General features: G+C 53.6%; 1 protein-coding gene across 1 annotated transcript in view; it reads left to right on the top strand.

Moving 5' to 3' along the window:
* LOC122433469 overlaps positions 1-22,336 on the top strand; it is a 161,402-nt gene that overhangs the window by 102,260 nt on the left and 36,806 nt on the right. Inside the window, exons 41-49 of the mRNA XM_043456461.1 lie at positions 604-618; positions 5,882-5,895; positions 8,844-8,865; positions 10,372-10,398; positions 12,191-12,398; positions 15,362-15,528; positions 17,058-17,170; positions 18,235-18,316; positions 21,769-21,906. Coding sequence (XP_043312396.1) covers positions 604-618; positions 5,882-5,895; positions 8,844-8,865; positions 10,372-10,398; positions 12,191-12,398; positions 15,362-15,528; positions 17,058-17,170; positions 18,235-18,316; positions 21,769-21,906 — 786 coding nt within the window. The remainder of the gene's footprint in view (positions 1-603; positions 619-5,881; positions 5,896-8,843; positions 8,866-10,371; positions 10,399-12,190; positions 12,399-15,361; positions 15,529-17,057; positions 17,171-18,234; positions 18,317-21,768; positions 21,907-22,336) is intronic.

Below are 22,336 nucleotides of genomic sequence, written 5' to 3' on the forward strand. Positions count from 1 at the left end.
ATAGAGTGGAGACACTCTGGGTTTATCTGGTAAAATTAAAACTGCTGAGACTTTCACCCATCAGTTCATGTTCCCCTGGGGAAACCTGGAACACGGGCCAGCTGTCTCTAACACTGGTCTCTCAAGAACGAAAAACAGGAAACCACGTCTGTGCCCATCACAGTTGTGGTTAAACCATCCAGAGCGTGCGGAAAGGCAGGGTGAGCAAGGTGTGCGACCTGAAGCCAAGCTGCTTCGTCGCTTACTGATGGCGTGACTTCAGGCCAGTTGCTTACTCTCTCTGTGCCTCAGTGTTCTCATCTGCAAAATGGAACTGTTAATAATGCCTGCCTCCCACAATTACCTTGAGGATCCGATGAGGAACCAGGGAGAACCTGGCACACAGGCCCTGTGAGGACGTGAGCTCTGGTTATTTCTGATTGTGACGATGCTGTGGGTTAGCACTTCAGTTTGCACAAACCTCTCTTTGAGGGTTATCTTCCTAGGGAGGCCTTCACTAGGGGAGATGGGGTCAATTGGACCTTAGCACTCTGTTCAGGGTCAAGGTTGGGGAAAACACCTTGTGCCTACACATGCCCCTGCCCACCCTGCTGGCCATCCTAGGTCAACTGCAGAGGAGCATTATGCCTGCCCAGCTGTCAGGGCTTTGCTGGGGGGATGGGGGGATGTCACTGGATGGCTTCTTGAGGTACCAGGGTCTCTGTCACCATCAGGGCAGTGGTGGTAGATAGTGGTCTGCCTCTGGGGAAGAGTGGGGAGCGGCAGGCATGGTCTGAGCACCAAAGCCTTCCTGCTGGATGGCTTAGGGAAGGCCTGTGGCCACTGCCAGGCTGACCTGCACAGTCCCCTCCTGCAAGCCCTTCACACCTCCAGGGACATGCATCTGGGCTCCCAGCCCAGCCTGACGGCAGATGAGTGGTTCCTTCTATAAACACAGTGACAAGGACCCAGGATCCAAGTGTTTCAAGCCAGCCTTTGCCCTGGGGGGTGGGGTTGGGGGTGGTCTGGGCTGGTGACAGGCATATCTGGGCCTTTTGGGGGAGACAGAGTGTGGGCCTTACAGGCACACATGCTGCCCAGGCTGGGACTCAGCCCAGCCTGTGGTGCTCTGAGCTCTCCCAGGCCAGGGCCCCGGTGAACAGTAGGTTATCTCCTTCAAAGGCAAAGCATAATGGAGAGGCCTGCATGCAGCGCTTGGATGCCCTCATTTCCAGCGGGGCCCAGTGTCTCCTGGACCAAGAGCTGTGAGTGAACTGGACCCAGTCAGGACTGCCCTCGTGGGCAGCTGAGCAGACAGCTGGTTGTAGGCCTGGCTCAGTGGAGCTTTCAGCCCAGCTGGCTGTGGGGTGACCAGCCAGTGAGCATAGCCCTGGGATGGGCCTGGGGAGGCGTACACTCGCCTGGCCTGGCTGCGTGCTGGCTCCCCTGGAGGAGCCAGCCCAAGGAACTGACCTGCTCGGGGACTGGGGAGACCCGAATCTGGAGGTGTTGAATGGGTGCTGCTGGGTGTCCCACCTGGGGCACTGCCGGAGGGCCCTGGGAGCCAGTGCTGTGGGCTCACCACCTGGCTGTCCAGGGAGAGGGAACCTCCTTGGGGAGGATGGTTTCAGCCAGTGTCACCTCTGTGAGCACAAACGGTGTGATGCTTTCATGCCTCCAGCTTGGGTAGTGGTACTGACTTCACCCAACACAGGGAGACACAAGGACCAGAAAAATCAGACTACCACAGCTTCCTGCCCAGACCTGCCACTCACCTGCTGTGTGACTTTTAGCCAGGCCTTAACCTCTCTGAGCTTCAGCCTTGTCATCTGTATATTGCAGGTAGCAGTATACAGTACGTCCCTACCGTACGCTGTCAAGCAGGAAGTGGACCAATGCACGTTAAGTGCCGTCTCAGTTGGGTACCCTCTCTTTGGCCCTGGTTTCAGCCACCAGGGACTCATAATCTCATTTTACAGATGTGGAAACTGAGGCTTAGGGAGGTGAAGTCACCTCCCTAGGGTTGCACAGTGGCCTAGATGGCAGGAGGGTTAACCAAGGGAATTGAGGATCAGGATTGAAGGGGTCTTAAGGGGCAGATGGGCTGCCTCCCCTCCAGAGGAAACTTAAGACTAGGGGGTATGTGGAATGAGTAGTTACATGTGTGAGAAAGACTCAGAGCCGGCAGCAGGAGGGGAGGGGTGATTGCTGCAAAGACTAACTGCACAGGAGGGTTAGGACAGGACTTGTGAATGGATGGAACTTCCCTCTGAGAGTCATGGCCTGGAATTCCAGGGAAGAGCTAGAAAGGGGGCATTCCTCAGTCCTGGAGCAGGCCAGTGACATCCAAGCAGGAGAACCATGCCCTGGGCGCCATGGGAGGCCACCCTGAGCTCCATGGCTCCACTTGTGGTCTCCATTTAGCTGCGGTGGAGCTGATACATGCGTTCACCCCATTGCGGGTGATGCTGTCTCCGCCCCAGGCAGACAGCTGAGTGCTGAGTGACAGGAAGGGGCTGAGGGCAGCTCCTGGTTCTGTCCTGGGGTTGCAGATTCCCACCCCCCACCCAGAACCCCAGGTCCTGAGAATTATACCACTTAGAGGCACAAGTGACTTCCATTTGGGGCGTTAAGAGGGATGTGTTCAGACCAGAGAGGTTGAGAGGCCCGCGCTCTATTGTGGAAAAGAGAGGCGAAAACAGAGACCTCAGGGGAGGGGGCATTTTTTGTTCTTGTTTGTCTCTTAGTCATGTCCGCCTCTTTGCAACCCCATAGACTGTAGCCTGCCAGTCTCCTGAGTCCATGGGATTCTCCAGGCAAGAATACTGGAGTGGGTTGCCATGCCCTTCTCCAGGGGAATCTTCCCGACCCAGGGATCGAACCCAGGCCCCCTGCCTTGCAGGCAGATTCTTTACCATCTGAGCCACCAGGGAAGCCCCAGGGGAGGGGGGCATGAGGGGCCCCAAATTGCTCTGAATGGTTAGATTTCTTGACTCCCTGGGAGGGTGTGTTCAGCTCTTCAAAGAGAAGAGAGATCATAGATGCCCCTAGAGGATGAGGGCTTTCCTGACCACCTGTGGGCAAATGGACAGTGGACACACTTCATGGGGTGCTGTAGGGACCCCCTCACCTGGCCTTTCTTGGCTGCAGAATCCAGCTGTGCTGACATTGAACGGCTCCTTCCTGGTGCACAGCTTTGGGGCCAGCCTGGTGGCTCAGGTATCGTCTGGAGACACCTTCGCCCAAGCCCATGTCCACTCAGCCTGCGGCCACCGTGCTCACCTGGACACCGGCCTCCAGCATGCATGGCCTCCACTTCAGGCACTGGGAGTCCCCCCCAGCAACCACATCCGCGTGTCCATGGGGGGAGATGAAGCCCCCCAGGCCCAGCTGGAGGTGGCCCTGGGCCTGTGCACCCTGACCGCCCGTGGGGACTTCAGGTCAGAGGCCAGCACCACACACAACTGGACCCTGGCCCTGGTGAATCACTGCCCTCTGCTTGAGGTAAGCCTCCCTTTATAAATTATTAACACCTACTGTATGAAATGGCAACCCATTCCAGTACTCTTGCCTGGAAAATCCTATGGACAGAGGAGCCTGGTAGGCTGCCGTCCATGGGGTCACAAAGAGTCGGACACGACTGAGTGACTTCACTTTTTTCACTGTATGCCCAGCTCTGCACTCAGCATGAGAAACTTTGGGTTATTTTTTTCTTTTGCTGTTGTCCCTTAAACTGGGGGACTCATTGACTATAAAGCTTTGAGCCAAAAATGGGACCAGAGTTCCATTTTTCTCCCCTTTTGCAAAGGGCCCTCCTGAGACCCTGGCTTGCATCCTTTCTGTGGTTCAAGTTGGTTCTGTTCTTATTTCTCACTTCCTGCATCCCTGGGGTTAAGGATCCAGGAGTAAGAATGAGGCTAATACAGAATAATAACAAGAGTACTGAATATGCTCTGAGGCCCCTTGAATCCTCACCTCTGAGGGAAAGGGCTGCTTGTACCCCCTCGCCCCCCATGATACACTGGGGCCCAGAGAGGTGGGGGGACCCTTTCATCCCCATCTTGGGTCTGTGCCCCCATGTGGGGTGTGTCTTAGGCCCCAGTGGAGTGAGTTGCTTAAAGTCTCTGCCCTCCAGCAAGTGAACATTGATGTTCGTGATCTCTTTCCAGTAGCCAGGGCTTTCTGGGTGCCTGGCTCTGGATTCACAAGGATTAACTTACTTCCATCTCCCAGCAACTTATGATCAACTCCCATTTTAGAGATGGGTAAACTGAGGCTGTGGGTTTGGAGAGACCAAGTTAGTGGTAGAACGGGAATTTGAGCCCACATCTCTCAATGGGGTACCCTTGGTATCGTCACCTTGCAGAAGGAGGAGCTGATAGAGTTTAGGCCATGGGGCCACTGCTGCCCTCTTCCCACCCACACGTGTCTCCAGCTCCCCCACCGTGACTTCTGGTGTGTGTGTGTGCTGAGTCACTTCAGTCGTGTCTGACTCTTTGCGACCCCATGGGCGGTAGCCCACAAGGCTCCTCTGTCCATGGGATTCTCCAGGCAAGGATACTGGGGTGGGTTTCCATGCCCTCCTCCAGGGGATCTTCCCAACCCAGGGATCAAACCCGCATCTCTTATGTCTCCTGCATTGGCAGGCGGGTTCTTTACCACTAGCGCCTCCTGGCTTCTGGCACTTACTCGAAATCCAACCACTTTCTCCATATTCCAGGCGACAGGAATCCCGCGGGCCCTGCGCTCCGAGGGCAGCCTGAGCTGGGGCCCCTGCGAGTTCGACCTGACCACGGACTTCCATAGTGACCGTGGGGATGCCCACCTGCAGTTGGCCCGTACCTGTGGGCCCCAGACCTTGGTCCTGGGGCACCTGACCCACTCCCTTCCCCTCCTGGGCAGACTGGGCCTGCCACCCCGGAGTGCCATCAGCCTGACTGTCCAGCCTGGCCCCGCCCCCTACAGCTCCCTGTCCCTCCGGATGGGGCCGTGCCGGCTGCAGGGTGCCCTGGAGCAGCATGCTGAGAACCGGAACACGTGGACTTTGGCCACCGAGCCGGGCTGCCTGCTGCTGGAGGTGTGTATAGAGGGCCAGCGAGGTGCCTGGAAAGGAGCTTCCCATCAGTGTGAGGCCTGAGCCTGGCTGACACCCCCTCCAGGGACTTCCCAAGACCAGCTACTATTTCCCCAAAGCCCTGTTGGACACTTGACCCCTCTTATCTCTCATCCCGTGTTCCCATTTGACAGATGAGGAAATCGAGGCTGGGTGAGATTAGAGGCTCACAGGGCCATGAAACTTGAGGACCGCAGACTCAGAATTTATGAGAATCTGTCTTTTTAGTAAAATTTTAAGAGCAGGAAGGGAATGAGAGGAACTCTTCTCAGCTGACAGTTGGGAACAGTTGCATCTTGGTTTCATAACCTGTTAAAAACCACAGGTTGGGTTTTATCTGAGCCGAGAGAGAGTCTGAGAATTGTTCTGTGATGTTTGGGGGAAGGGGACCCCGTGACTCAGGAAAGGGGGAAGCTGGAGTCTAGGTCAGCAGACAGGGCTGGTGCCCTCGTCGGAGTGGGACAGGCCCCTGCCCTGTGTCTCCTGATGGAGCTTCCTGGGCGCAGGGACAGGGTCGGTCTGGTCCACTCAGCATCCCTGAGCATAGGGCTGGGCGCTGGCAGATGTTCTGTCAGTGTTAATCAGGTCAGCACAGGATTGGTCCACAAGAGAGCAGAGAATCCTGGGATGAAGCAGGCCTACCCACTAGGGCTTTCTATGATGATGGAAATGTTCTTTGCTATCCAGGACAGCAGCCGCTAGCCACGGGGAGCTACTGAGGGCTTAAGATGATTTTCCTCATGCTACAGAGAAACTGAATTCTTACTTGGACTTCATTTTAATATAGAGGGAACCAGCCCCACGTGATCAGTGATGATCCTAATGGACAGCATAGAGAGGAAGCACAGACTGAAGACAGATCAGGTTCAAACCTTAGCTTGTCTACTTATTAGTCATGTGATTCTGGGCAATGACTTTGCCTTGTTGAGCCTCAGTGTTCCCATCTGTTAAATGGGGACTAGTAACTACCACTCTCAGAGTCATTGGAATAGGGTGAAAAGAGAACATTCTGATGAAGCACTCAGCACGAGACTGTGTGTCCTGAGTGTTCTCTGATGGACAACTGTTGTGTGTTGTGATTGAAGCTGCAGTTTTGTTGTTACTGTAATGGGGGAGGGACGGGGGGAAGAGGGTTGAAGATGGAGAATCAGGCCACTCACTGGTGTGGGACCACCCTCTGACCCCTCTCTCTGTGGTCCAGCAGGACCTGGGCCTCCCAGCAGGGACGCAGTTCAGTGACTCCCGGCAGGCCTTGGGTGGGGAAGCAGAAGCATCAGGGGTCCTTGCGGCGGCCAGCCAGACTGCTTCCTTGACCTTGGCAGTGACTCTGCACCCATCCGAGGCCACACTCCGAGCAAAACTGAGGCCCACGCTGCCTGCACTGCACACCCTTCCCCCGGAGACCTCGCTGACCGTCCAGTGTGGGTGGGAGGCCGGGCACCGGCTGCGCCTGGAGCTGCACTCAGGGGCCTGTGAGCTTCAGGGCAGCGGTGAGCTGCAGCTGGACCGCCGGCTGCAGTGGCGGGTGGTGGCCGAGAGCTCCTGCGAGGCCCTGCAGGTACGCGTGCGGGGGGAGAGCGGGAGCGGTGAGCACAGGGTCTCCAGGCGGGAACCCTCCTTTGTAACCACTGCCAAAGTGAGAGAGGTGGGGCGAACCCTGGAGGAATGGAGCACCTCCTCTAAGCCCTGGACACACAGTTGTAAACACGGCAGAGAGGAGTGCCTCCCTGGGGCAGACAGGCAACCCCCAGGACAAATCACTGAACTGTGGAGCGTATTACACAGCGGTGAGGGCTAGGAGAGAGAGAAAGTGGGAAAAGGGGGTCATGGAAAACAGGGCAGATACTGCAGTTTTGTATATTGGTCCAAGTTGGTCCCCCAAACAGGATGACATTTAAGCACAGACCTAAAGGAGAGGAGAGAGTAGGGTTGTGGATATCTGGGGAGAAGATTTTCTCTTTTCTTAAAAAATATTTATTTCTATTTATTTATTTGGTTGCACCAGGTCTTAGTTGAGGCATGTGGGATCTTTAGATGTGGCATGCAAACTGTTAGTTGCGGGATGTGGGATCTAGTTCCCTGACCAGGGATCATACCCAGGACCCTTGCATTGAGGGTGTGAAGTCTTAGTAACTGGACCACCAGAGAAGTCCCAAGGGGACAGAGTTTTCTGGGCACGGCCAGTGCAAAGGCCCTGAGGCAGAGCTGGAGAGGGAAGGGCATCCTCTAGGACTGGGATCAGCAAACCATTTCTATAAAAGTCCAGATAGCAAATATCTTAGACTTTGCAGGCCACTCAGCGGCTGTTGTAACTACTCAGCGCTGCTGTTGCAGTGCAATGTGCCATAGACAGTATGCGGTGAATGGGCATGACTGTGTTCCAATAAAGCTTTATTTACAACAGGCAGCGGGCTATGCGGTGAATGGGCATGACTGTGTTCCAATAAAGCTTTATTTACAACAGGCAGCGGGCTGGATGTGGCTGGTGGGCTGGCATTTGCTGACTTCTGTTTTATAAAAAGCCCAGGGGGTGAGAGCAGCCTCGGATTCGGGATCCATCATGAAGGTGGAGAAATAGGATTGGATAGAAGTCAGATGTGGGTGTGAGAAATAGGGGAGCCAGATGGTGATTGTGAGAAGAGGACTGGGGCTGCTGCTGCTCCTGGTGATAGGAAGGACGTGGGTGGAGAAGGAGAGTTGGGGAGAGGGTGTCGCTGACTCACAGGCCCTTTTTGAATGTGTTAAATCTGACAGGGCTCTTAAACGCCCAAGGGGAGACGGTGGGGGCAATCAGGAGGTCGGCTGTGGTCTGAACTGGAGGTCTCCTCCTCTCGGTGGTCACATTTAAAGCCACGGACTGAGGGCTTCCCTGGTGATCCAGGGGTTAAGACTTCGCCTTCCAATGCAGGGGGTGCAGGTTCAATCCCTGGTCAGGGGGCGAAGATCCCACATGCCTCAGGGCCCAAAAACCAAAACAAAAAACAGAAGCTATATCATAGCAGATTCAATGAAGATTTTTTAAATGGTCCACATCAAAAAGAAAAAAGCTCTTAAAAAAGTCATAGACTGGCTGAGATGGCTGTGGGGTGGGTGGAGACTAAGCACTCAGGTTGCAAAGCTGGGAAACATGAGAAGGAAGCAGCCAAGGGTACCAAGAAGAACAAGCCAGGAGGAGGAGGAACCCCAAGGGAGAAGGGGGTCTCGAGGCTGGGGAGGAAAGGGTTCCAAGAGGGGAGGAAAGGTTAATAGGGCCAAACGCTGTGTCAGGCAGATGGAGTTGGACAGCTGTCCTGGGCACTGGAAGGCCACCTGTGAGGCCAGGAAGCCCAGACTCTGAATGTCGGTTCTGCCCCTTGTCCCTGGTGGCCTTGAGCACATCCCTGTCCCTCCCCGGGCTTTAGAGTCATCATCATAGATGGGGTGCAGTGACCGCCCCCACTCTCAGGATTAGATGGACCAGCCCTGTGCTCGGCGATGTGCATGCGCTGGTGGGCGGAGCCTAGGGAGATGCCCACTTGGGCCGGCCTTGCAGCCTGCTTCCTGGACAGGCTCCCATCGCCTCTCAGGAGCAGGTGTCTGGGTTCTGTGCGCCTGGGGAGGTGGAGGGGCTGGGGGAGGAGAGGAGGGGAAATGCATGTTTCAGAGCTGCCAGTGTTGGAAGGCTCTTGACCAGTTGGTTTCACGGGATAAGATTCTCTGGAGCATAAAGATGTGAGGTTTGTGGTTTGGGGTGTCCAGAAAGGGGCCAGAGGAAGCTCATTGGACAGTGCAGGGCTACTGAGGCGGGGCCCTCTGACACTCCTAAAATCTGACCCAAGTCACAAACCCTCTCCTGTAGAGACTCATGTGGGCACATCCTCACCACATTTTGTTTTCAGTTCAAGGGAGATCATGGGACCCCTGATGCCCACTAGTGACCCCACCCTAGTTAAGAAGCCCTACTTCCATTTCTTTCAACCCTTCCAGGCCCTGGGGGTCCCAGGCCAAGTCGACGGCTCTGGCTACATTGTGGTGAACTCCACGGCCGTGGACGCTCAGGTGCTGGTCACCGTGGATGCCAGCATGCTACAGGGGCTGCTTGTCCTCAGTACCACCGAGGTGAGGATGCAGATGGGTGGGGTGCAGACCAGGATGGCCTGGTATGCTGGGGCCATGTGCTCCTGACGAGAGAAGCATTTGGATATGAGCTGAGCTCCAGAGAGGACCCTGGCAGATGAGAGCTTCAGGGTCCATGAGTAGAGGGATGAGACTTCTGAGGAGAAGTCCCTCAGCTGCCCCTTCCCCATCCTAACTCCCCAGGAGCCATTGCTCATCAGACTGTTTTAATGTCATGTTCATGGGAGCACACAGCCTTCTCCCTTTTGCATCTGCCCTCTTTTGTTCAGCATGATGTTTGTGGGATTCACATGGTCTGTATCCTTTTTCACTACTGTATAGTATTCCATGGTGTGCTGGTATCACAATTTATCTATTTATCTTATCCGTTAGCATTTGGGCAGTGTCTAGTTAAGTACATTTTTATTTCATTTTAAAAATATTTTCATTGTGGTATAATACACGACAAAATTTACCATCTTAACCACTTTCAAGTGCACGTTCAGTGGCATTAAATACATTCACGTGGTTGCACAGCCATCACCACCGTCCATGTCCAGAACTCTCTTTATCTTGCAAAACTGAAACTACCCACAATTTAACAACTCCTCATTTCCCGCCCCACCCCCCACCCCAGCTCTATTGAATTTCCTTCCTTTTTAAGGCTGAATAATACTGCATTGTATGAATGGCCCATATTTTGTTGATCCATTTTTCCATCAGTGGACACTTGGGTTGCTTCCACCCTTTGACTATTGTGAAGAGTGCTGCTATGAACACAGGTTTGCAAATATCTCTTGGTGATCTCTCTAGTGAGTCTTGGTTTTTCTCGCTCTGTTATAGACCCAGCAGGAGGTGAACTTGCTGCTCACACACAACCTGCCTCAGCCCAACCCCTTGGCCCTCCCAGCCCAGATCCTGCTGTACCTGACCAACGAGAGGCTCGGGCCCAGCTATAGACACGGCCTGCGGGTCGGAGTGGATGGCAAAGAGGTGGGGGGCTCTGCCAGGGTGAGGGCGGGCTTGGTGGGGCTGGGAACAGGCCCGATGGCCCTGGTCCCATGTCTTCCACCCTGACAGGTGTCCGAGGAGCTGACCTTCACTCGGTGGCCAGAGCACGTCTCCCTGGACTGCAGACTCCAGCACAACATGCCCGCGCTGCGGACGCTGTGGGTGGAGGACAGGGTGGCCCTTCAGGTCAGCCTTGGCGAGTGGCAGTGATAATGGAAATCTTTCATTCATTCAACAAACCTTTTTGGAGGTACCTCGGAGACAAGGGGATGGTAGAACAAGCTTCAGACCTCCCTCTGAGCCTCAGTCTTTTCATCTGGAAATTGGGGTGGCTGATGCTCATTTTGCCCTGGTGGCTCAGCTGGTAAAGAATCTGCCTGCAATGCGGGAGACCTGGGTTCTATCCCTGGGTTGGGAAGATCCCCTGGAGAAGGGATCTGCTACCCACACCAGTATTCTTGCCTGGAGAATCCCATGGACAGAGGAGCCTGGGGGGCTACAGTCCATGGGGTCGCAAAGGGTCGGACACAACTGAGCGACTTTCCCTTCACTTTTCACTTTCAGTATTCATTTCCTTCACCCGGCCGTGCCCTCAGGACTGTTATACATTCTTGCGCTCTAGAGCCCCCTCCCCTGCTTTATAGAGCAGGTGACTTAAAGCAGGGATTTAGCTTTAGCGTCACCTCATTAGAACAAAGACTCTCCTATCACCCAGGAAATCCCAAGGGACCTATGAGCTCCGTGTCATATTCTCCTATCACCCCCATCACTCCGTCTACAAGGCTGTATGGGCTCTGTGCCAGGAACTGGGGTCGGAGACCAACTGTTAGCAGGAACTGGGACCAGAGACCTTGTAGCTGCAGCTTTACCGTGCCGTGCCCTTCCTAGCCTCTCCCCAGCTTTCTCTTTTCCATCGACTTCCCATCATCCGACACGTGATGCCTTTGGTGTTGTCCCGGTCTGACTCCCACTGCTGGTCTTTAACTTCCATGTGGTAATGTACAAGTTCAGACATTTCTGTCTGTCTCACGTGTGGCAGCCTCCTAAGGTTTAACAGGACCCAGCCAGTGGTAGGTGTTCAGTCAGCATGGCTGAATGATGGGGTGACTCCTCCTGCTTTATAGAGCGGGTGACTTACGGCAGGGATCTGCTTGCCACACACTGTGTGTTCTGCCCACGATGGCTCATATGCTGTTCTGGCTTCAGTGATTAGCTCGCTGCCCATGGTGGGGTGCTTGCAAACTCAAAGCCTCTGGGGCCCCGTGGAGAACTCCAGTGTATCTGGTGAACTGTAAGGGGATCTAGAGAGCTCACACCTTGTCTAAAGTCTTCCAAGTTGTATATATATATTTTTTTCCAAGTTGTATATTTTTAACTTTCCAAAAAAAAGGTTTTTTTAAAAAAAAATTATTAACTTTTATTGTGGTGAAATACATCTTTACCATTTGAACTGTTTTATTTTGTTTAAAGATATTTTTATGTGGACCATTTTCTAAAGTCTTTATTGGATTTCTTACAATATTGCTTCTGTTTTATGTTTTGGTTTTTTTGGCCATGGGGATCTTAGTTCCCCGGCCAGGGATCAAACCCTCACCCTTTGCACTGGAAGGCAAATTCTTAACCGTTGGACTTTGAGGGAAGTCCCGTGAGCTATTTTAAACTGTATAATTTAGGTATTTAGTACACTGATAAATTTGTGTAGCTACTCTCTTAATTCAGAGCATTTTCATTCCCCCAGATGGGAACCCTGTTACCCACGAGCAATCACTCCTCAGCAGGCACCTCCCTGCCCTATAATGCCAAACAGCACGTGTGAAGTTTGCCAAGTGTAGCCCAGCTGTTCCTCCATCCTGCTCTCTCAGGGCCCTGGTTCTTCCCACCCCAGTGGTGTGGACGGTACAAGACCCCGGGGTCTGTGGGAGCTGGTCCTCGCTGGGCCAGGCTGGCTCTCTCTGCTCAGGGTGGTCCGGCATCTCCTGGGTGTTGTTCCAGGTCTCCGCGGACGTTGACAGCAGCCGCACTGGCTTTGAGAATTCAGGACGCATCTCTGCAGGGTCCACGTCTCTGAACTACTCCGTGAGCTGCCGTCACCGCGATGGGCGCCTGGAGTTCTCTGGTTGGAGCGAGCACAACAGCTGGGCCCTGCGGCAGGCGGGGTTCCCGGGAGAGGCCCGCCTTGGCGCTGAGCTGCAGATGCAGAGTAAGGCGGCCGGACCCTGCCCGGGGTCAGGAGTCAGCCCCCCTACACAGACACCTGCCCGCCAGCCTCAGGCCCAGCGTGACCCTGAGTTACAGGACTAACCAGGATGCCCTTGGCCTTGGAACCTGACTCTTAAAGGAGCGTGTATTCACTTCCCAGGGTGGCCAAGGCAACATACCATAAACTGGGTGGCTTAAAACAACAGAAATTTAATCTCTCAACTTCTAAAGCCTAGAAGTCAGAAATCAGGTGTGATCAGGGCCGTGCTCCCTCCCGAGTCTTTAAGATTCAACCCTTACTTGCCTCTGCCAGCTCCCGGTAGCCCCAGGCGTCCTTGCACTTATGGCTGTATAACCCTGGTCTCTGCCCCCCAGTCTCTGCCTCTTCTCTTCTTTCTGTAAGGATGCTAGCCACTGGATTAGGGTCCGTCCCAGCTCAGCGCCTCACCTTGGCTTGCTTTGTGATTTCGTTGTTAAGTCGTGTCCGACTCTTGCAATTCCACGGACTGTATCCCACCAGGCTCCTCTGTCCATGGGATCTCCAGGCAAGATGAGTAGAATGGGTTGCCACTTTCTTCTTCAGGGGATCTTCCCGACCCAGGAACTGAACCCAGGTCTCCTGCATTGCAGGTGGATTATTTACCAATTGAGCCACCACTCATATTTCCAAATAAGGGAGCATCCACAGGTCCTGGGAGTTAGGACTTCAAGCATAATTTTTAAGGGGAAATAGTTTAACCCATATTGGAGGAGGAAGGGAACGTAACAGTAATAAGAGAGTGTTTTTGTTATTGTCTGGTTTGGTTTTTTTTAATGAGGAATTTTATTTTTATTTATTTATTTGGTTGTGCTGGGTCTTAGCTGTGGCGCATGGAATCTTTGGTTGCAGCATGCAAGCTCTTAGTTGCAGCATGTGGGATCTAGTTCCCTGACCAGGGATCAAACCCAGGCTCCCTGCATTGAGATTGTGGAGTCTTAGCCCCTGGGCCACCAGGGAAGTCCCAAGAGCCGGCCTTGATTGAGTGATTACTGCATATATAATCACTGAGGCAAGCTCTCAGTACATAGGAACTCAGTGAGTCTGCTCGACAAGCCCATTCACACCAAGGGAAGCTTGAAGCCCCCAGTGGGGCCTCTGGGTCCTGAGGACCCAGACTCTCTGACTTCTTCCTGACCCCTGCTCATTCCACTCCTCGATATTCTTCCAACACATGAGGCTTACTCCTGCCTCAGGACCTTTGCACATTCTGTTCCCTCTGCCTGGAATGCTCTTCCCCACATGACTTCTTGTGGGAGAAACAAGGAGACAGTCTCTCACCACCTACTTCTCAAATATCATCTCCTCATTGAGGCCTTCCCCTTCCCCTGTTTATTTGCACCCCCACCTCCCTCCAGCTCTCCCCACCTCTCTCCCAGACTTTGTCATTCTAACAAGCTGTGTAACTCACTTCTTAAATATTCTTATTTCTCACTTCCCACATTCCATCCACCCCACACTCCACTCTGTCTGTTTGCAGAGTGGCAGATAGTAAGTGCTCAGTTAATCATCTGTTGAGTGAATGGGTATGAGGGAGTGGTGAGTAACACCATCCCCGTTCTGCAAGGGAGGAGCAGAAGCTCAGAGAGGTTGAGTCACTTGTCCCATACCACACAGCTGGCTCATAATGAATCCAGGCAGCATGACTCCAGAGCCACCCTCTGATCCCCCCGACCCCGTGTAGATGGCAGAGATCTTGATCCCTGGGTGGCCCCGAGTCTCCTGGATGGTCCTCTTCTGGCCTCGAACTCTTCCATCCTTAGTTCTCAGCCTCCTGCAGGGTGAGCAGGCACCTGGATCAGACAGGGGACTGTCTTAGTGTGAGCTGACCTCACAGACTGCTCTGAGGGAGGGTTTGTTGGGGATGTGGTGGGTCAGTGATGGGACAGGTGTCCCAGGAATGATTCCATACGGCCCCAGTTCCCGGGGCCAGGAGGCCTGGTGTGCTGGCCTTCAGCCACGGTGGCCTCTCATCTCCCCCACTGCTGTGCCAGTCTCTCAGGGGGCATGTTCTGCCTGGTGTCAACATTCTTGGTGTCCCCACAATCAGGAACCTCCCCGGGCACGGGGACTGAGTGTGTTCCCTCCCCACTCATGCCCCACGCATAGTAGGTACACGTGGTTGGACATGCATTGTGAAGGAAGGAGACAGACCCTTCATGAGACCTACTGTGTGCCCAGCACACAGATGTGTTATCTTGGTTAATCTTGGCGATGTCTCTCGATGTGGGTAGCCTGTGCCCACTCTGTAGGTGAGGAAATCGAGGCTCAGAGTTGCCAGCTTGTCCTTGTCTGCCAAGGAGAGCCTCCCAGGTAATGACGGGCTGAGCGAGATCCCAGAATCTCCTTTCATGTAGGGGTTTCTTTTGTCTGCTGAGCTGAGCTGTGGCCTAACTTGGAGGCAGGAGGCTCGAAGAGATACCCGCACATGCTGGGGGAGGGTGCAGACCCTTCTACCTGGGCCAGGCAAGCTGCAGGTCAATATCATTTGATATTGATTTGATATTGTATTAACCCTGGAGAAAAGCATCATCAGTTTGTTCACTCCCTCAGGTTCTGGGCACTTGTGATGTGTCTGGGGCAGTACTAAGTGCTGGGGTCACAGCAGGGAAGGAAATATACTAAAGATCCTGCCCTCATGAGCTGACCTTCTGGCGAGGGAGGAAGCAGGACGGGCTGGGAGGTACTTTAGAGGGGCAACCAGGGGAGGCTGCTCGGAGGAGGTGTCATAGCAGCAGTGACTCCAATGAGAGAAGGAGCTGGCCAGGCCAAGAATGGGGGAAGCCTCATGACAGATGCTGTCACAGGGACTCAGAGGTGACAGGCTCGCTCAGGTCAGTCTCACTGGTCTCCACAGGGTGCGACCCTAAACTGGAAAGGGAAATGAACCCCAGTTCCCAGCAGCCTTTGCCATTCTCTGTCTCTAGAGACCCAGACGCAGGCCTGTGTGGTCCTCCAAGGCGGGGACGGTGGGATCAGCATGGACGCGGCAGCCCTGGTGGCCCAGCCAGTGAATGGCCCCCTGGAGCTGGTGGTGAATGTCAGCCACACGGCACCTCTTCTCCGGAGGCTGGGCCTGCCCTTTGCCAGCCAGGTGAGGCGTGGGTGGCCAGCCCAGGCAGGGGCAGATTCCCCTGCTAATTCTGTCAACTCCCATCCTATTCCCAGGGGCAGAGGACCACTGTGTGCACAGTTGATGCCAATGGTCTTGCCTTGTGTCTGCCCAGCACTTTACAGTTTGCAAAGGCTTTATTAATAATGATAATAGTTGTAACCAGCAGCCTCTGTGCTCCCCGCCGTGGGGCTGGTGTGGACGGGCCCCTGCGCCTGTGTTCCAGCTCCTGGCCCTGTGTCCCTCCCACCTTTTAATCAGAATCGAAGCCCAGCGTGCATTTGTGCAGCGCCTACTGCATGCTTGGCACTGATCTGAGGGTCCTATATGCAGCGACTCATCTCCGAACACCCCAGTAAGATGCAGAGCAACACAGTTGTCACACATGCCGTCTCTGGAGGCCAGCCCCAGCTCTGCCGTTTGCTGGCTGGCTGTCCTTGGGCAGATTCCCTAGTCTCTCTGCGCCCTCAGCCTGCCCCTCTGTGAAATGGGGATGTGTGATGTGTCTGGGGCAGTACTAAGTGCTGGGGTCACAGCAGGGAAGGAAATATACTAAAGATCCTGCCCTCATGAGCTGACCTTCTGGCGAGGGAGGAAGCAGGACGGGCTGGGAGGTACTTTAGAGGGGCAACCAGGGGAGGCTGCTCGGAGGAGGTGTCATGCTCGGAGGAGGTGTCATGCCTGTGCTGTTAGTGTGAGGGTTGTGAGGATGGAGTGAGTCGGTACCAGTGATGCCCCTGGGATGGTGTGTGGCTGGAGCGGATGCTTCAGAAGCCTTTGCTGCCCTGGTGGTGCTGATGACGCTGGCCGCTGCAGTCAGCAGCATCCTTGGGTCACAGGTCCGTCTCTCGGTGACCTGCCCGAGGTCATGCAGCAAGTAGCATCAAAACAGGGACTCAGACTTGGTACCGGGTCCTTCCCTGAGATGCGCCCCCACACCCTCCAAGACAGGAACTGTGCTGAGTCCCCATGCAGTGGGCCAGTGTACTTGGTGTGATCTCAACTTGCTTAGTGGGGCCCTCACGAGCCACGGAGCATGTCCATCCAAGTATCTTTTCCAGCCTGCTGTTTTGGGCTATCTGGCAATCCCCCTGCCCCTCACTCCCCGCTGCCGTGGGAGGAGGAGCAGTTCCCGGAGCCCAGGGGCCCAGGATGTCACTCTTCCCGCAGAGGGTCTGAGTCACCGTGACCCACAGCTGAGCAGCGCTTCATCTGAATCCCCTTTCCCTGCCCTCAGCCTGGGCGGTGGGGAGGTCTGTAGGATGCCGGCTCTTTGCCGATGTCTGGGGTACAGGTGGACGTTGCAGACCCTTGGCTGGCAACCTGGGCTGCAGTGAGGGGTCCTCACTGAGAGGCCCAGGGGTCCTCATCATCCAAGGGTGGGCAGATGGGGCCAAGGCAGATGGGCATCTGCCCTGCCAGGCTGGTGGGCAGACAGGGATGTGAGGGTCCTCAGGCCCCCCGCTCCCAGCCTATCCCCCCCGCCTCACCCCGTCCTCTTCCCTCTTCAGCTCATGTTCCGGGAGCTCTGGGAAAAGGAAGAGATGCATGCTTCCCTGAAGCTGACGTGCGATTCTCAAACCAGCCTGGTCCTCAACGTCCACGGCCACAACCAGGCACTCAGGTGAGGACTTTGCCACACTCTGGGGGCCCCGGGGGGAGAGGAACGGGTGAGGGAGAGGCCTCAGCTGAGCACCCAACCCACAGCGCTGCTTCAAACCCTCCCCACAGCCCTACTGCACAGAGGTGGCAAGGGAGGCTCAGAGAGGCCAAGTGACTTGCCCAAGGTCACACAGCTAATAAAACATCTTTGACCTCTGGGGCTCGGGACACGAACGAGGAGTTCTTACTCTCCCAAGCTAAATGCATCCCAGGCCTCGAATAGTAACTAGGATGGCTTTTCAGTCTGGAAACCTTCTGGGGTGCCTGGTTCTGGGGTTAGGGTTCTTAACACTCAGATGAAGTCAGGTGGGTCACCAGGCTCCAGGTGATGGAGGGCGATGAGGAAGCCACTGTTAATGATATAGACCAATGGTTCTCACCCGGGGGGGTGTTGGGCGGTGTCTGGGGAAAAGTCCAGTTATTACAGCCAGGCGGGGGTGGGGTCTACCAGCTCCTCACGGGCGGGGGCCACAGCTACTGCCAGACCTTCCGTAATGCGTGGGTCAGCCCACAACGATGAGTGGTGTGGCCGGCGGTGTAAGCCGTGCTGAGATTGGCCCACCTGGGGTAGAGGCCTCCCCAAACAGGGCAGCCCCCGGGGCAGGTGGCAATGGGGAGCCATGAGTGCCTGGCCTGAGGAGGCGAAGGAGGGGTGCTGTGAGCCCAGGGCTGCAGGAGGGGGCCGTGTTTAAAGCTCACTATCCAAAGCGAGGGGGGCCCATGGCTGGGCCCACAGAAGACATGCCGCTGAGTACCACCTAGCCCCTGTGCTGGAGGGGAAACGGAGGCACTTGCCCACCATGCCAGGCCCAGGCGGAGGCCAAGCTGGAATGCACACGCGGGTTGCTGCAGCCCTGACCATTGCACCCCATGGCCATCAGGCCTCCAGGCATGTTAATAACCCTTCTTTGAGTTGCTCCCTTGTTTCTGGGTCTCCAGCCCTCTGCTGGGGTGCTTGGCTTGGTCTCGACCCAGCCTGCACGGGGCGCCCTCACACCAGGCCTCTCACGCCTTCTTTGCTTCCAGCAAAGAGCTGCGGCTCTCCGGCCGGCATCACGTCCCTGTCCTCCTTGGCCGCTGCCCCAGCAGAGCCTCCGCCTCAGCGAAGGTAACCGTGTCCCGGCCACCCCTGAGCCCCTAACTGGTTCCAGATGCTCTGCCTGAGGCAGGGTTGGGGCCATGTGTGTTAACACATCACATGTGTCCCCCAGCCTGCAGCAGGCCCCGCTGGGCCGCCCTCAGAAACCCCTGGCTCCAGGTTTCCTAAACAGGCCTGGGTTTACATTCCTGGGCCGGCCCTGCAGCCCGCAGCGGGGCCCATGATACCCCCAGGAGCCAGGGGAGTCTTGCCCATCAGTGCCTGGCGCCGCCTCCCCCCAGCCTGGCACGCTCCCGGGCGCCGGATCAGATGACGCAGCCTTTGGGCTGAGCCAGCCTCACCTCCCAGGTGCCCCGTCGGCCTTTCCCACGGCCTCTGCGTGGCTTCCTGCCCTGTGTCCGCAAGCCCCGTGATCACCTGGAACCCCGGGATCTCTCTCACTCAGGCGTCTGCTCTGTGTGTAGGGTCTGGGGGTGCCGGCGTGAACGGGAGGGCCAGTGAGATCCACGATTCCCCTTCCCTTGGTGCTGCCATTGTCTCTTTCTGTCTGCTCCTCCTCCCTGAAGCAGGAGATCCTGGAAGGTGTGCCCAGTACCTGGCCTAGGGCCCAGCACACAGGAGGTGCTCAGTGAGAGACAGTGAGGGAATGAATGAATGAATGACGGGATGAGTGAATGAGTGAGTGCACACACCAGCTGGTCACTTCCTTATCCTTCCAGCCACCCAGCTTTGTAAAAAGCACCCCCCACCTCCCTCCCTGCTCTGGCCCAGGCTGACTTTGCTTATAGAGCACCTACTGTGTGCCAGGCTGTGTACCAGCGCATCACACACAATCTCAGAGCTCTGCAGACTTGACTCACCATCATTCAGGGAGCCTCTGAGTTTTCCCCCAGTTTTTGTTCTGAATAATTTCCAATCTATAGGAAAGGTACTGTAGGGCAGTGACCATTTACCAATTGGCTTTTCCCCCAGTTTTATTGAGATGTAATTGACATATAGCCCTGTTAGTGCGTCTAGCACATTAATCTGACTTGCATCTACTGTGAAATGACTGTAATGAGTTAGTTAAATCTGTTTTCTCAGAGAGATACAGAAAAAGAAAAGGAAAAAAAAATCTTGTGATGACAACTGTTAGGATCTCTTTGCTCTCTTTTTTAAAATTGGTTTTATTGGAATATAGTTCGTTTACACATTGTGTTAGTTTCTGCTGTGCCGCACAGTGGATCAGTTATACATATACATATATTCACTCTGTTTTAGAGTTTATTCCCGTATAAGGTCACTAGAGAGTATTGAGTAGAGTTCCCTGTGCTATACAGTAGGTTCTTACTAGCTCCCTATTTTATCTCTGGTAGTGCCTGTATGTCTGCCCCAACCTCCCAACTTATCTCTCCTTCCCCTTGGTGACCGTGTTTGTTTTTCGCATCTGTGACTGTGTTTTGTGAATAGGTTCACTTGTACCATTCTTAACAACTCTCAGATATACCATCCAGCAGGGTTAACAGTAGTCCTCTCACTGTACAAACATCCCTGGTATTTATCTTTTATCACCAAGTCTTAATATCTTGCCATGTCTTTCTATTTATACTTATATATGTTATATACTTTTATACATTCACACACATATTTTTGTATTGTGAGTAATATTGAGCTGTTTCTGGAGGCATCTCATTACTCCTAAATACTGCAGCTGGTGTTTCCTATAACAAGGGTATTTTCTTGTATAACACAGTAGAATTACCAAATTCAGGAAATTTGACATGTGACATAATATTGTTGTTGAGTGTACAGCTCATCATAAAATTTCCCAGTTACGCAGTAATTCTTCTTTCACAATAAGGTCCTTCTGAGCTGTTTTGTTTGTTTTAAATCTGGGATGCAGTTCAAGATCACCCAGGGCATTCAGTTGTCATGTCTCTTTAGTTTCTTAATATCTAGGACAGAGGTCTGCAAGCTTTTACTGTAAAGGGCCAGGTAATAAATATTTTAGCCTTTATACACAATACCCTCTCTGTTGCCACCATCCAATTTTGCCATAACAAAACAACAGCCATAGACGATATGTAAATAAATGGGCTTGGCTGTGTTCCAATAAAACTTCGTTTACAAAGCAGACAGTGGGCTGAATTTGGCCCAAAGACTGACCCTGATCTAGCAATTCTCTTCCTACCACCTGCCTTTCTTTCCTGTAACATTTTATTATTATATTTTTCAGACACTGAAAGATTCAAACAGCTTCCTAGCGAATACCCGCATACCTGTCACCTAGATTTTTTCATTCATATTTCCCTCTACTTTATCACACAGCTCTCCACCCTTAATTTTTAATGCATTTCAAAGTAAGTTGCTGGTACTGATATACTTCCCCCTAAACATTTCATATCATTAACCACCTTAAAGAACTCCTGCATTGAACAACAAGGATTTACTGTATAGCATAGGGAACTGTAATCAATATCTTATAATAGCCTATAATGGAAAAGAATCTGAAGCCGTATACCTGAAACTAACACAATATTGTAAATCAACTATAGTTAAATTTAAAAAAGAAAGAGAACTTCCACATGGACGATTTTGTAGTGTCCAGGCAATCGTTTTGCAAAAATCCTCTGTTTGGATTTGTCAGATAGCTTGTGTAAGGTGTGATTCAGGTTGGACATTTTTGACAGGGGAGTCACTAAACTATTGATGTTTCTGGAAAGCTCTTAAAAATACCAATTCTTGACCCAGTTTCTAGAGGCTGTTTTTACAGGTCTTAGGTGGGGGCCCAGAGTCTATATTTTTAGCGTGTGCCCTGAGTGATTCTGCTCTTCAACCAGCCTGGAAATTAGCACATGATTTCATATAGTTTTCATGTCAGCACATTAATAAAGTAGGTTTCATCATCCCAGTTTATCTGGTTAGAGAGTGAAGTCCTAGGGGTTATGGAACTAGCTAGAGGTCATTCACCCCACGCTTGGAAGAGCCAGACCTGAGTCCCGGTCTGTTTGATGCACTGTTTGTGTGTTGTCCTCTGCTCTAGACTGCCCCCTCCCATTTACAATGATAATTAGAATGCCTGCCTGCTGCAGGCTGGTAGCCATCTGCAAGTCAGTGTTAGAGCATGAAGGGCATGCGGAGATTGTTGTCCTGGCCACACCTGGTGGTCTTACCTGAGCTTAGGACCCTCATGCGTGCTAAGTCACTTCAGTCATGTCTGACTCTTTGCGACCCCATGGACTGCAGCCTGCCAGGCTCCTCTGTCCATGGGATTCTCCAGGCAAGAATACTGGAGTGGGTTGCCATGCCCTCCTCCAGGGGATCTTTCCTGGACCTCACGTCATCACAATGCATCTCACCCAGGGAGCTGTAGGTCTTTAAGTCTGGGGGATTTGGGAGGCAGAGCCTACTTACAGCACCTTCCTGAATGTTCTGTCAGAGACTTGAGTGAGGAAATCTGCCTTGCTTTCCTTCTGACCCAGCTACGATACTCCGAGGGTGGAGCCAAGGGCACATTTGTGTTGATGGTGGAGGAGCATCACTTCCACATGGGCGCCGGGCTCACAGCTGCTAAGAACACCCTTACCAACATCATCAAGCTGGAGCAGACCTTCTCCCAGGTGCGTGGAGGCCAGGGCAGGCTTGGTGGCGGGGGTACGGGGGGATGTTCCTGGGGCAGCCCTTTGAGAAACAAGGAATTGTCCTGTTTCCTGGGAGGATCCACTGCAGGATGGGCTGTGATGTGGGCAAAATTTGCTGGAATGGATTCTCAGCTGGTCTCAATGTCCCTTCTTCCCTCCCCCCCACTCCCTTTCATGTTATTTACTGAGCATCTACTAGGTGCGAGGCCAGACACTGTTCCAGAAGCTGGGGATGTTGCTTAGAGCAGACTGATGAGTCCTTCCTCTCATCGAATGTAGTCTAGTGGGGAGACTGTGCCTGCAATGCATCAGAGATGTGGGCAGGAGACGTGTCGGGGAGATCCCCTGAAGAAGGAAATGGCAACCCACTCCAGTATTCTTGCCTGAAAAATCTCATGGACAGAGGAGC

The sequence above is a fragment of the Cervus canadensis genome, chromosome 32, assembly GCF_019320065.1.
Source record: "Cervus canadensis isolate Bull #8, Minnesota chromosome 32, ASM1932006v1, whole genome shotgun sequence".
Taxonomy (NCBI): Eukaryota; Metazoa; Chordata; class Mammalia; order Artiodactyla; family Cervidae; genus Cervus; species Cervus canadensis.